The following is a 14,128-nucleotide window of genomic DNA, read 5'->3' on the forward strand; positions in this document are numbered from 1 at the left end:
ATACATACATACATACAGCTATGTCTCAATCTCTCTCCCACTCCTTTACAGTCATGTATGCTCATTACACCAAGTAAAACTTCTCCTTATGCTTAAAAAGGTCCCTGACTCAAATGACATCTTGAATATGTTGTTAAAAGGTGGAATTGATTATACTTTTCTGATGGTTTCCAGCCTTTGGTCCAGTCTGCCACCCAAGAGGGACATATTATGTAAAATCAACTTTTTAATAATTTTAATACTTAAATTTGGGACTCTGGCGGCCCTATGAGTAGGCAAAGTGTGAATAAAGATGACTCACTCATGTTTTTGTGGTCCACCGCAGTCTAAATACAAGAGATGAAACACGCAATGTTGACTTCCGCACTCATTGCTACGTCACAATGAAACACTCCTGGAATTGTTGTCTTACGGAGCTTCACTTTGTCCCTAAAACACGCAAGAGTGCAGGCGAGGGTAACAGGAAGTCTGCAAAGTGTTCTATTCTTGGCTCCACAGTGCAGCACAGAGTTCTACACAAACTTCCAGCCTAAAAGGATTTACGTGTCCAGTGGATACATTATATATACTGTATGTTGGCAAATAATCGCTTTTCCAAATGCTAACTGCTGTTAGCTCCCAGGAGCCTCAGTGACGCTGACGTAGTTTCCTGTGTCTCATTTGCATTTAAAGAGACAGGCACTCAAAATCGACCATTCTGAACAGGGCTGTTTTGGCAGGGTGATTAAACTGCACTTCATCCTTAAGGTATTTTGACCAAAGCATGTTCATTCGGACACCAGGGAACTAGGTTAACTTGTAGAAATACGGTATAATATGAATCCTTTAGGTGATCATGAAATGGAAGTACAAACACCTTAAAAGTTCTTTACTCATGTGCTGCATTTCTTAAAGATTTCTATGTTTATTCCTGTGTCGGCACCAGGTCCAGAGATGTCGCGGAGCTCCGTGCCAACATGACGTTTGATCCTGTTAAAATAAACCTGCAGCAGTCTCAGTACCATTGTGAACACGGTGGACGCAAATCCGTGTGCGTCAAAGCCGAGGTCTGCTTCGGCTACAGCGTCAAATCGGACAACCAGGACTTGACCTCTGCCGCAGGTGAGCCATGACAACATCTCATAACCCATGCTGCTGTCATTGAACGTATATTTCTGTTCCTCCGTTCTAATCGCTTGTTTTTCATGTGACGTGTTGTGCAGAGATCCGTTACATTCTCACTCTGGATGCCCTGCGTGCCAAAGCCAGGGCCTCATTCATCGACGTGGACGATAAAAACGATCGCAGGATTACCAGAAGCTTTGCCATCAAAGACCGAGAAAGAAAGTGCATCCAGGAGACCTTCATGATGTCGGCAAGTGCTCTGCTCTCTCAGAACAATAATTTTCAGCCACATATCCACGAGAAACAGTAGTAAAAGCAGCTTCATGGTGTCGAGTTTTGTTGCCGTTCATTCATGGAAGTGTGTAGTGTTGTAGTTTCACTGGATGATGTGCATGTGGTGTTTGGAGCCAAAAATGAGACAGACCAAAGTTGTGAGGAGTCTTGTGTAGAGCAGGAAGACACTGGTCCTAACATAAAACAGACCCGTTTGGATCAAAGCATACCAAATACAGCCCACTGCTGCTCCGAGTGATAAATTATCTGCAGGCATGAAGAGGTGGATCGATGAGAGGATGAGAAAATGCATTCAAATGAAAGATGGAATGAGAGAGAGCGAGAGGAGGAGGAGGAGGAAGAAAGTGAAATGGCGTGATTGAGGATGTGACAATGTGACATTCCGGGTCAAAGAGGATTTCTACAGTTGGTCCAACAACATCTGAAACCTTTGTGAACAATCTTTAAGTATAAACAAATGTCTGTCAAAGTCATCTCCACACAAGTTTTTCTATATTTCTCAGTGTAGCAGTGTTTTGTACATGTGTCACCTGGCAACATTCCCACGCTGCACACAGGAAGTGATCTGTTTTATGTTGAGACAGACGAAGGCAACAGCAGCATTTCGGTAGTAAAGTTAAAAGGCTGCAAACAGTTGGGGGGTAAAAACTTTTCCCCTGCTGGTGTAAACACACAAATGCTCCACACGGCAGTTAACGGCGTCAACGTTAACGCACGTTAGCGCATGACACGTTTCCATGACGACTGACCGTGAAAAAGACCTGCGTGACGTCATGTTTACGTGACTCCGGATTGTTAAAATGAGTCTCTAAAGTAACGCTAAACTTTAAAAACAGAGGCACACATACGCAGTACACAGGTACGCTAGTTATTTGTAGCGCTGCTCTTTTTCGTTTGATAAATATACATATACATATAATATACATATAATATAATAATATACCGCTCCAGTTTGAATGGGCACGCTAACATCGATAAACGAGCTATAAAAACAGCTATAACTGGTAAACGGTGCCTGGACTCCGGTGTCGCGGCACGTAAACATTACGCCACACGCGTCTTTTTCCGGTCAGTCGCTAGTGCCCAGTACTAATACAAATATTTACCTTGTTTCTGTTCACTAAGGCCAAAGAAAGAAGAACAAGAAGTTACGTATTGCAGCTTTAACCTCTCAACTCTGATCCTAAGCAATCTCTGTCAATGTGACACTCAGAGGCATGCGTAGGAAATTTCTCATTCGCTGCAGCAATGGATTTTTCTGATTAGCTCCCCTCAGGCGAGAGAAAGAGGAACTAATCAGTAGAAGCAGCTGTTGTTTTGTGTGCTGAGCATGAATACCTGCTCTGTTCTACTGTGCCACTTTGGGCACCATCACAGTCTAGGGCGGAGGTCGCCAAGGGTCAAGCAACTTGTGACCGACACGACCAACAGCGCAGCTATCTCACCTTACTCTAGATCCAGACAAGATGACGTGTGAGATTTGACAGAAAAAAGAACCAAGAGGAAATAAATCACGAGCGTCTAATACTCAAAGCAATGATTGCAGCTTGTTTTAAGTCCACACCGCAAAATGACCAGACCCAAAACCAGTTAGGAAAATCTCAGATTAAAAATAAACTGTGTGTCAACTGCAACATTCAAAACTTCCATTGCCTGGTCCACGTCAGTTTTTTATTAATTTTTTTTAAAGGCGTCTTTACTTCTGTCCTGCGACACTAGCACTGAGTCACTGCTATCAGCATGTAATGTACAGACACATGTAAATAGAGCTCATGAAATTCACTGGGGTCGGCGAAATGGAAGTCGAAAAATCAATCGCCTACATGCAGTAAGCAGCACTCTGTAAGTGGTTTATGTGCAGCATGGTCACGCTTTGACTTGTTGTCAGCAACAGGCACAAACTGCACTTAAAGCCAAAGCTGCACTAAAGTCCGCAGCTAAAGTGCAACCTCATGTTTGACTTTCTCTCTCCGTCTCAGGATCCTTTTGGGTTTAATCAAATTTTGGCAGCGGCTCAGAAGGAGCCATATTTATGACTGTCCAGCGTACAAGACAGAGACAGAAATGTGAAGCAGCTTTTTCAAACGTTGTTTTCATGTTTGAAAAGTGAGAGGGGCCCGTGCACACGCACAGGTTTTTTCACTTACTCTGGCTTGATTGGACCTGCATGGAGCCACGTTAGCAGCATTTCTGCAGGGATTAAAACACCCAATAGGCAATCCAACACTTTGTTATAGTTATAGCAACTGTAGATTGACTCTTTAAGCAAAGTGTCTCTGCAGACACTCATGGTCAATGGTGGACAAATCTAAGCCCTAGTTTTGATTTACTGACTTGATTTATATCAAATACAATCATCCAGTGTATACATTTGTTAAAATGAGTGGATTTTAGTGCAACAGCCAGTGATGGAGGCTTTACAGCCATGTTCCTTAACATGTACAAACACTACAGACCTTTTTTTACTATAAAGGGGATATTTAGAATATTTAGAAGGCGGCATCAGTCACTCATAATTACAGTCTGAATTTTATGACATGAACCAGACTTGGGGAACACAATTTGAAGGTTCATTTTATACTATTTAGGAGGGTTTATTAGCAGAAATGTAATACACTACACTCTTAGAAATAAAAGTGCATATAAGATTCTTCAGCTTGTCCTCGTAGGAGAACCCTTTTTGGCTCCAGGTAGAACCTTTTTATAAAGGTTCTACCTGGAACCCTTTATTCAGGAAAGGGGTTTTAAAGGGTTCTCTGGATCGAAATGGTTCTTACTCGAACCATTAGTGTTTCCAAGAACCCTTGAAAAAACCCTTTCTTCGGGAAAGGGTTTTTCAGAAGCAAATGGTTCCAGGTAGAACCTCAGCCCTTGTAGGAGGTCCCTTTTGGAACCCTTATTTCTAAGAGTGTACCAGTAAGTTTGTATACTGGTATACACAATCTTGTACAGTTGAACTTAAACGGAGTTGTGTTGTAAGTCTGTTGTAGTCCAGTTGTCGTATCATATATGATATTTGAAGTAGTAGAATTTTTGTTAACACTTTAGATTAGGGAACACATATTCACCATTAAACTAGGTCCTTACTAACATGTATAAGTAGCAGATTAGCCCTTTATTAGTAATTATTAAGCACATATTAACACATTATTCTACATAACCTTATTCTACCTCTATTACGACATTAATTAAGATTTTTCCTAATTAAGGTGTTAATACACGATTAATATCTACTAATAACGGGCTCGTATGCTACTTATATGCATGTAAGTAAGCACGTAGTTAAAGTTCTTTCTCTCCCTCTTCTCCTCAACAACAGGCTCGCCTGGATTTCCGAGACCCGCTCATGGTGTCGCTGGAGTTTGGACTTGCCGACGAAGACAAAGGCCCCGTCCTGGACGAAAGCCTTCCAAGATCCATTAACAAGACGGTAAGACCGTGCACTTCATGCCCGCTTATGAGCACGCCGTTAACTGCCAATAACAACAAGCAGAAGAAGTTCTTTTTCCTGTAGCAGACAGGAAGGATTTGAAACTCATCACACAACCTTCTCCATCTGTCTGTTTTGATAATCCAAGGGTGAAAAGTGTGTTGTGTTCTTGTCTGGCTCAGGACTCACTCTTGTTACACTACATTAGCATTTGCAACAGCTGACTGCCATCCTTCAGGGTTTTCCTCAAGTCTGCGTCAGTGTTTTAACAACCACACTCGGAGCAGACTTCCCACACTCTCGCATACCATGTTTTCTTCCAACGAGAGGGTTTCTACCTAATTGTTGCAGTGAGTGATGTGTCCAGATAAAGAGGGGAGATATCACACGAGAGCCTGGCTTCACCACATCGCGGTGAAACGTGCGGCACACACACATACACACACACACTACTGTGTGACGTCTAAACAAGGGCCAGTTTGTGATGTGTTCAGGAGTGAGGAAGTGTCGTGGAGCGCAGGACACACACGTGCACACACACAGACACAGAGAAAAAAGGGAAGTCATCAAACGGAAGCAACGGTTCTCTTCTTCTTCTTCTTTCTCTTTCTTCTTTTGATATTGTGCTGCAGCTGATACTGCTTTGGTTTCTCATCCTTTCCTGGGAGAGTGTTGACGTTAACAGTCCACAGTGCTGAGAGCGGGAACAAACACAATTGACCCCCATACGCTCACCCAAGCTGCTGGTCAGGCAAAGGAAATGAAGGTCACCTGAAGTCACCCTTCTCGTCAGGGACACAAACTAATGCACAGCAACAACAGCAGATTCTGAACTCCAATCTTAGTGTTGTAATCCGTAACCAATTTTGCACATTTTTAAGGTTAATTAAATGCTGTAAATGTTGTAAATGCTCTCATGTGTTGTTTGATTGTTGGAAATGTTAAATTAACTTATTTTTGTATGTTTTAGAGCATCTGCTGCTTTTATTGCATTGAAAAATCCATAATCTATCAAAACAGAACAGACAGAACATCAATATCAGTTAATTAGTACCTTATGTTATTATGCTTTAATGGACTATAAACAGTCTACGCTCTTAGAAATAAAAGTGCTAAGTAGAACCAGCTAAGATCCTTCGGCTTGTCCTCATAGGAGAACCCTTTTTGGCTCCAGGTAGAAAACTTTCACCTGGAACCCTTTTAAAACCCTTTATTCAGGAAAGGGGTTTTAAAGGGTTCTCTGGATCAAAATGGTTCTTACTGGAACCATTAGTGTTACCAAGAACCCTTGAAAAACCCTTTCCCAAATAAATGAAGCAAATGGTTCCAGGTAGAACCTCAGCCCTTGTAGAAGAACCCTTTTGGAACACTTATTTCTAAGAGTGTAGTTGTTATGTTTAGGTCCTAAATTGTGAAAATGTAGGGCTATGGTTTGATTTCAGTTAAAGCTCCGCTCAGTAAATTACTCTTACTTGTATACTGTATATAATACATTTAATTTTCATTCATTTTGAATTTCCTTCCTTCCTGTAACTCTTGACAGGAGGTCAGATGACAGGATCTTTTACTGGAAAAGTTTTCTCATCCAACATTTCATCCAGGATTCAAATGAAGCAGTTTACTGTAAATGACATTTGGAAGCCATCCCTCATAAAATAAACTGTCTCGACCACAGAGATAATGACCAGATGACCAACATCTCTACGAAAAAAACTTGAAAAAGTAACTCGCTGCTGTTAATAAAACGTCTGTCTCTTGTCTTGTAGATTCCCTTAGTGGACTGTGGGAGTGATCAGAGGTGCATCGCTGACCTCTCTCTCAAAGCAGAGCCCAGTGTAAAAAGGTAACTCTAAATTAGCATCAAGTCAAATTTAAAAACAAGAATAGTTCCTCAGTGTGTGCATTGTGTGCAACATAGGCTGCAAAACCTAATTTTAACATCAATTTAACTGAAGAATTCAAACTATGTCACACTCTATTTGTCTTGATTAAAGTGTCATGGCACAGCAGTCAGGCTTTAACAGCTGAAAGAAAAAAAACTAATGTGTGACTACCCCCTGGTGGAGGGATGTGTGCATCACAACCAATCACATGTTTGTATTTCTTTTTATTTCCTCCTCCAGCATGGTGATCAGAGTAAACCCAGACAAGTTTGATGTCAACATCAACATCAGAAACAGCAAAGACAACGCGTACAACACCAAAATCATCCTCAGCTTCACGTCGAACATCAACTACGTTAAAGTCGAGGTGAGACGCCGTAGCAGAACGTCATCACCGCGTCGTCGTCATCCCGCGGCTCAGAACGTTGTGTGTGCTGATGTTTTCTGTACTTTCAGCCGGAGAAAGACTGCACTTTGAATCACACTAAAGTGGAGTGTGCTGTCGGATACCCGTTCTTAGGCAGCAATGTGGAGGTTTGTGTCAGCAGATATTCATCTTTCCTGCGTGGCTATAACACTGTTAATGATGAACTGATCTGATGTTCACAGGAAATGTTCAAAGTGAAATTTGAAGTGAATCCCGCACATGTTCAGGAACTCATTCAGATCAACGTCACAGCCACAAGGTGAGAGAGTCAGTAGATTGTTTGTTTTTAAATGTTTTCCAATTAATTCAGTAGAACAACAACGTCTGATTGTTCATTTCTTTAACTCTCTCCACAGTGACAGTGAGGAGCTGCCTTCTACACTGAGCGACAACTCAGTACAAATCTTCATCCCTGTCAAGTATGAAGCTGGGTTCATATTCTCAGTGTGAGTAGTTACGGAAGAGGCCCATTCAGTTATTTGTCTGTATAATTATTATATATATTCATATATATATATTTTATTTTTCTAGACGGCCTGTGGATGAACACATTGTGGTAAAAGAGGGCGAGCAGTATTCCAGAGTGTTCAATGACACCAAGATGATCGGAGAGGAGGTCAACATCAGCTACACGGTTAGACTGACCATGATTTATTCACATATAATTAACCCTTAGGGCTCACGCGGCACAGCTCTGTGCCACAGGTGCACCCTTTATTAATTGCTGTGGGAATAATACACAACTCCTTATATGGACATCCTGGTGTGTGTGTGTGTGTGTTTATAGGTCACATCTTCAGGCTTTTTTTCTTCTCCGCATATTTTTTTCCATTTATTTTGAAACCAAGCGAACTTTGAAACTGTGACTTATTTCCAATTTCTATCTGATTTTAAACATTTTGAGTGCACTTTGTTCAGGTGTGTTTATATATTTGTTTTTGGGGTTTTTTACCAAGATAATCCCATTGAGATTAAGAAACTCTTTTTCAAAGTAGTCCTGGCCGAGCTACACTCTTAGAAATAAAAGTGCTAAGTAGAACCATATAAGGTTCTTCGGCTTGTCCTAATAGGAGAACCCTTTTTGGCTCCAGGTAGAACCTTTTTTATAAAGGTTCCACTTGGAACCAAGAACCAAGAACCCTTTTAAAACCCTTTATTCAGGAAAGGGGTTTTAAAGGGTTCTCTGGATCAAAATGGTTCTTACTGGAACCATTAGTGTTACCAAGAACCCTTGAAAAACCCTCTCTTCGGGAAAGGGTTTTTCAGAAGCAAATAGTTCCAGGTAGAACCTCAGTCCTCGTAGAAGGACCCTTTTGGAACCCTTATTTCTAAGAGTGTAGGCAGCAGCAAATATGACCAAACATGCAACACTTACAGATTTACACAGTTAAAACACAAACAGAAAACAGAAAAATACACAAACACAAAAATAATCCAGATTAAACTCACAGGCACATTATGAAAAACAAGTGTATGTTGTAGAGTCGGCCTCAAGAACTCTCAGTTTGGATTTGTGACACACCTCTATATATGTTTTAACATAGTAATGGGTAAACAAAAAAACCATCCTAAATGCTCTGTGTTCTAAGGGTTTAACAGCTGCAAGCAAGTATTTCACGGTATGTTCTGTCTCACTGTGTCTCGCTGTCTCCCCTCTGTCCAGGTGGAGAAGGCAGCTGATTTCATGACTCCACCACTTGTCCTCACAGTGACGTACCCTCACCTGTCTCCACGACAAAACAACCTACTCTACCTCACACATGTGGCCACCAGCCCACAGGTATATATGTATATATATATATATACTGTATATATACATACACACACATGCAAGTGTGATTAAAGAGACCCACATCTCCTTGTCCTCTCTCTCTCTCTGCAGGTGACATGTGATGCAGAGCGCTGGATTAACCCTGATAAAATTAACCCAAACATTGCAAAGCCTGATCCAAAGAAAGAATCGCTCAGCGTCTTCCTGTTGGTGAGTAACAACACAGTCGGCATAATTGAAAAGAGACTGTTTGAGTTTCATAAACCCGGGATTATTTCTGTCAATTCAGTAACCTGAGGTTATAGAAAGAATCTGGTCCGTCAGGTCTAACCTGGTCCTGATCCCTCTAGTATTTCAGGTGACGCTTGTCGTTCGGCTTTTACTGTGAAAACGTGTGCGATGTATGTCGCCCACACCTTTGGATTTAAAGGCTCAAGTCCTATAATAGATATTTCCATCGCTTATTCTACAAAGTATGTTCACATTTAAGGATTTTTTTGGGACCTTTTTCCACGTCACTCAGTTTGACAGCTCACAGAAGGAACATCATGTTCATTAGGACACCATGGAACTAGGTTAACTTGAAGTAATAGGGTATAATATGGGATCTTTAATATAAAGCATGCAGCATGTTTCCAATCAAATTCAGTCCAAATGTATTTCTATAGCACATTTAAAAAACTGAGTTGACCAAAGTGCTGTACATCACATAAATAAAGGATAAACAGATGTGTTTAATGCACACACGTGTATTGACTCATTAGCTCAGCACTGACTCTTTGAGACACCGGTGAATGTTGATATGCTCCTGTCTCACTGCGAGTACTGTGTTTATTTGTTCTGCAGACCTGCTCTGAAGAGCTTTACTGTGCATCGTTTACCTGCTCCATCCCCGTGGCAAAGATCAGTCAGGTCAACGTTACGTTCAGAGTGTGGAAACCAACGTTTATTAAGGTGAGTGGAAGAAGCGATGTTGCAGAGTGAAATGGAGTGAGAAGCCCATGGGAAAAGAAAGCATTTAAAAAGAGATTTATTTTTACAGGGTGAGTTTTCCAGTCTGCACATGTTGGTGAATGGTACTCTGGAGATCAAAGACACAAACCTGTTTCAGCTGAACTCCAATGACAAAACCAGAACTGTAAGTCACTCTGTCGTTTGTGTTGCATGGTATTGTCATTAAATTCTTGTGCGTGTTTGAATGTGTGGCTACATTTACAATATGTAAATATTTGTCCTACTCAGGTGAAGATCCAGGTATCAAAGGAGACTTTAGGAGGGATTCCTATATGGGTCATCATTATCAGCATCCTGATAGGACTTCTGATCTTAGCACTCGTCATCTTCGCTCTTTGGAAGGTAAGGTTGCCTGAGTTTGTGGAGGCTTGTCACTTCCTGGATTTCCTTAATTCACAAAGTTAACTGTATTTTAAAGGTCCAATGTGCAACATTTAGGATGCTTCATTTGCAGTAACTGAATATTTAAAATAAAATGGTGGTTTTGTAGCCTTAAGGCCCTGGTATACTTCCGCAAATTGCGTCAACAATGCGCAGCCCAGATTTTCGAACCACGAGCAAAGAGCGTGTTGGGTGTGCGTGGACAGAACTGAACTTCCACCCCACCAGTAGGGGGAGTATTAAGCCCCGCTCATCAAGCAGAAAAAACATTTCAACAACAGAAGAAGTTGTCGCGAAGGATAGTCAGCCTGTTTCCAGACTTGTACTGCCACCCTGTGGTGAAGTGGGATAATACAGGACCCAGACACGCGACTATACCAGGGTCCGCGATGCTACGTGCACGTGCATGTGCGAGGAAGTATACCACTGACTTTAGAGTGTTTTTTTTCTATGTTTTTTAGGCAAGAAGCTTGCTTTATGGAGTCCCCCATTTTTCGGCAATCTGCAGTCTCATCAATAGATATCGCTAATTCTTAATTCTAACTCATTGGACCTTTAATGCTACCCTTTTCTTGGATGTAGCTTCACATTTATGTTTGCAGACATGCGTTTGGTATCAATAGTATAATTTACAATAAGTCTCCTTAAGAAAGGCCTTTTCTTTAACACATACCACATTCATACTGGTCAAAAAACCCAGGTTTAAACAGGTTTTTGTTAATGAGAATGTGTTCAATTGGTGTTCACTCATGGGTCTTTAACTGTAATCCAAACACGCTAATGTCTTCTACGTCTGCTCTTTTTAAAACATGGGACAATGTTCTATTACAAAGATTTACCAGTGACCTTAAAGGTGCATTATGTAATAAATCTAAAGCAACTGGCCATAAAATCCTCCTAATATGTCACAGAGACTCATGAATAATTTTTATATAACAAACAACAAAAGTACAGCCAAAATATTTGCATTAAAAAAAATATTTTGCAGACTGCAAATCATGTTTATGTTTTGAAATCATGTTTTGGCATGTGGCGCCACCTACTGCCGTCTACCAATCATTGCAGTCAGTAGAGTCTCAGCTGCCGAGCAACCACGGGTTGCCAGTTATGTCAGAAAACAAAACCTAAAAGACCTCAGTATTTTGAATTTGAATGTAGTAACCGTTTTTGGCCACATTCTTACATATGGCACCTTTAAAAATAGTGTTAATGGGTTTTCTTTAGCAGCTTCACCCAGGTTTAAACATCCAATGTATTCTAACTAGATAGTATTGTAACTAAGTTTCTGCTCCTCCAGATGGGCTTCTTCAAGAGAAAATCCAGGGAGGACTACACAAAGGATGAAGTGGACTGATGTATGCAAAGACATCTGTGTGAGCATCTGCTCCCAGAGCCATCAGCTTGCACAACAAAGTGAGAGGGGAGGAGTTCAAAAAAACCCACAGTATCCTCAGTAATGCAACACAGAGACAACCTGGGAAACACACGCAGCATTCGCTGTCTGTGTCCTTCATATGGTTGAATAATGTTTGCAAATACTTCCAAACTCGAGCGCTTGGTTACAACTCTGGGGCATTTCAGACGGTCAAAGAAAATCCTCAAACAGACACACACGTCTTTGACACTCGTTGTATATTTTTAAGAAAAAAGTCTCCATGCAATACAACGGCTCAGAGGTATTTGCAAACATTCTTCTTGGTCAACTTCTTGCTTCAAAACCTCCAGGTAAGAAGGAAGACATCACTTACCGGGCACTATTAGGCAACACGGCAAATATCAAGACAGCAGCTTTACAAAAAAAGACTCGGAGCTAAAACTACTCAGGTTTTTCAGTGCGAAGATCCAAAGTTGCCTAAAGTCACCTCACTTACTGTCCATATCACGATAGATGTGAAGTTTGTATGTGCTGCTGTTGTCTGAGGGCGCTGACACTCCTTGTGTTGAAGCTTATGTGTTTGATGAACACTGTACCTTTAAATGTTTAATAGCATTTCTTTTATATGTCAGTTTTAGCAATATCACATGGCACATTCTCCGTCATTCATTTCAAAGAACACTGACCCGAACGAAAGCGATCGCCAAACGAAGTCGTATGCTCTTTTCTTTGTTTATACTTTTAGTTAACCAGTTTAAAAACAAATGTTGTAATTAGTTGAGAACACGTGAAGCTGTGCCTTCGAAATCCAAAACCCTTGATTGTACTGTAAATATGGCTAAGTGCTCAAAAGTGTAAACTTAATATGTACATAATTGTGTTTGCTTTAAATCATGTAATTTAAGATTTGTTACCCACACGGCTTTTTCCGTTTTTCAGCGTGTGACCAGTGGTCAGAACGTGATTCTGCTCAGGTGCTACAAGTATCATGAAAGATGACGCATTTGACGTATATGGGGGAAAAAAAGAAAAAAAATCAGACCTATAGTATATTTCACAATTTCAAAGCTGATGCAAATATGTAAATATTGTTCTATTTTGATGAGAAAGTGAAAGAGTAATTATTATGATCATGGAAATTCACATGAAGATGAGGGTTTGTATCCACTACTTTGGCTTTAGGTCTGTTGAATGACTGTGTCTTGAAGGCAGAGGCTTTATCATTTCTTTTTTTTCTTCTTTTTTTATGGAGGTATTCTTTTCACCAGCAGCTTTCTAACAGATGGGATTTGCTGCTAAATGGTTTGTACTGTAGAGAAGCTACAGTAGGACACGTTTAAACAAAGCTTTAGTTCGTCGTCATCCCAAAATGCAGTGCACAGTACCTTCCAAAGTTATACATGAAGCTTGTTGTGTTGTTGTTGTTTCAGACGTTGCAGATGCAGCAGTTGTATAAGGAGATTGTATTGTATGTTTGTCGAGACTGAGATTCTGCTGTTTTCTTTACCTTTTTCCCCCCTCACTGTCGTTCAATAAAGCTGGAGGGAGGAAAAAAGTGCTCACGCTCCACTGTTGACACAAAGCACATGTAATAAGATTGTCTGTACAGAATGTGTAAAAAACATTTAAAGACTGTACATCAGGCTTATGCATGAGGGCGGAGTCCTGAGTCTTTCTTGTCGGGTGGTTATCCTCAGTTTATATTAGGAGAAAAAGAGGCACAAAGTAAGAGTTGCGAGTGCCATCCCCCCCGGGCCTTCTACACTGCTGTGAAGTCGTCATTTTTATGCACTGGTTTGTCAGACTGATTGCATCCCCATCAGCACAGATGAAATGAATATTATGTACAAAAATAAAGACTTTTTTTTATGATAAAGTTCTTTGGTGATGAGTTCTTTCACTTTGCTTCACAGTTCCTGGCCACTTATCTTGGGTTTAGATATTCTCCTGATTTCTGGCGTCCATGAGGCATTTGATCCCAGAGAACTTAGTGAACATGCTCAATTTTTTCGCATCATCTTTGTAAACAAACATAGAAGGAAACAGAGATGACTGTGTGAGAAAATCCTAGTCGTTCAGCACTTTCTGCAACACTCAGACCAGCCCGTCTGTCACCGGCTGCCGTGCCACTTTCAAAGTCACTTCACTTTTCTTCTGGATTGTGATACTTGGTTTGAACTTCAGTCATCATAGTCGTCTATACGCCTAAATACACTGAGCTGTGTTATGTCCTGGGGAACCAGGGATAACATCTTCACACTCCTAACTCTACACCAAGTGGACCAGTTTTACTGGCTACAGAGAAGAGCAATGCCAAATTCACAAATTACATTTTTAAATGACCAATTAATAGGTATATAACTATCTCTCAGCACTAACTAAATTTTACACTAACACACATGTTCTGGTTTTGCATTATTTGTGTGGACACTCATAGACATAATGCATT

The 14,128-nt window shown here is 40.8% G+C and overlaps 1 protein-coding gene across 1 annotated transcript in view; it reads left to right on the forward strand.

Annotated features, from left to right (window-relative positions):
- The window catches only part of itga1 (integrin, alpha 1), a gene marked incomplete at its 5' end in the record, with an annotated part of 36,944 nt that extends 25,194 nt beyond the window's left edge, over positions 1-11,750 (forward strand). Inside the window, 15 exons of the mRNA XM_083903229.1 lie at positions 926-1,101; positions 1,203-1,354; positions 4,718-4,828; positions 6,595-6,671; positions 6,952-7,078; positions 7,168-7,245; positions 7,321-7,397; positions 7,495-7,584; positions 7,670-7,772; positions 8,802-8,918; positions 9,021-9,119; positions 9,756-9,863; positions 9,952-10,047; positions 10,152-10,265; positions 11,602-11,750. Of these exons, the coding sequence (XP_083759355.1) occupies positions 926-1,101; positions 1,203-1,354; positions 4,718-4,828; positions 6,595-6,671; positions 6,952-7,078; positions 7,168-7,245; positions 7,321-7,397; positions 7,495-7,584; positions 7,670-7,772; positions 8,802-8,918; positions 9,021-9,119; positions 9,756-9,863; positions 9,952-10,047; positions 10,152-10,265; positions 11,602-11,658 (1,582 nt within the window). The 3' untranslated portion in view covers positions 11,659-11,750. The remainder of the gene's footprint in view (positions 1-925; positions 1,102-1,202; positions 1,355-4,717; positions 4,829-6,594; positions 6,672-6,951; positions 7,079-7,167; positions 7,246-7,320; positions 7,398-7,494; positions 7,585-7,669; positions 7,773-8,801; positions 8,919-9,020; positions 9,120-9,755; positions 9,864-9,951; positions 10,048-10,151; positions 10,266-11,601) is intronic.
- Between the last annotated feature and the right edge of the window lie 2,378 nt (positions 11,751-14,128).

This window comes from Microchirus variegatus (genome assembly GCF_963457635.1).
Source record: "Microchirus variegatus genome assembly, chromosome: 1".
In the NCBI taxonomy this organism is placed as follows: domain Eukaryota; kingdom Metazoa; phylum Chordata; class Actinopteri; order Pleuronectiformes; family Soleidae; genus Microchirus; species Microchirus variegatus.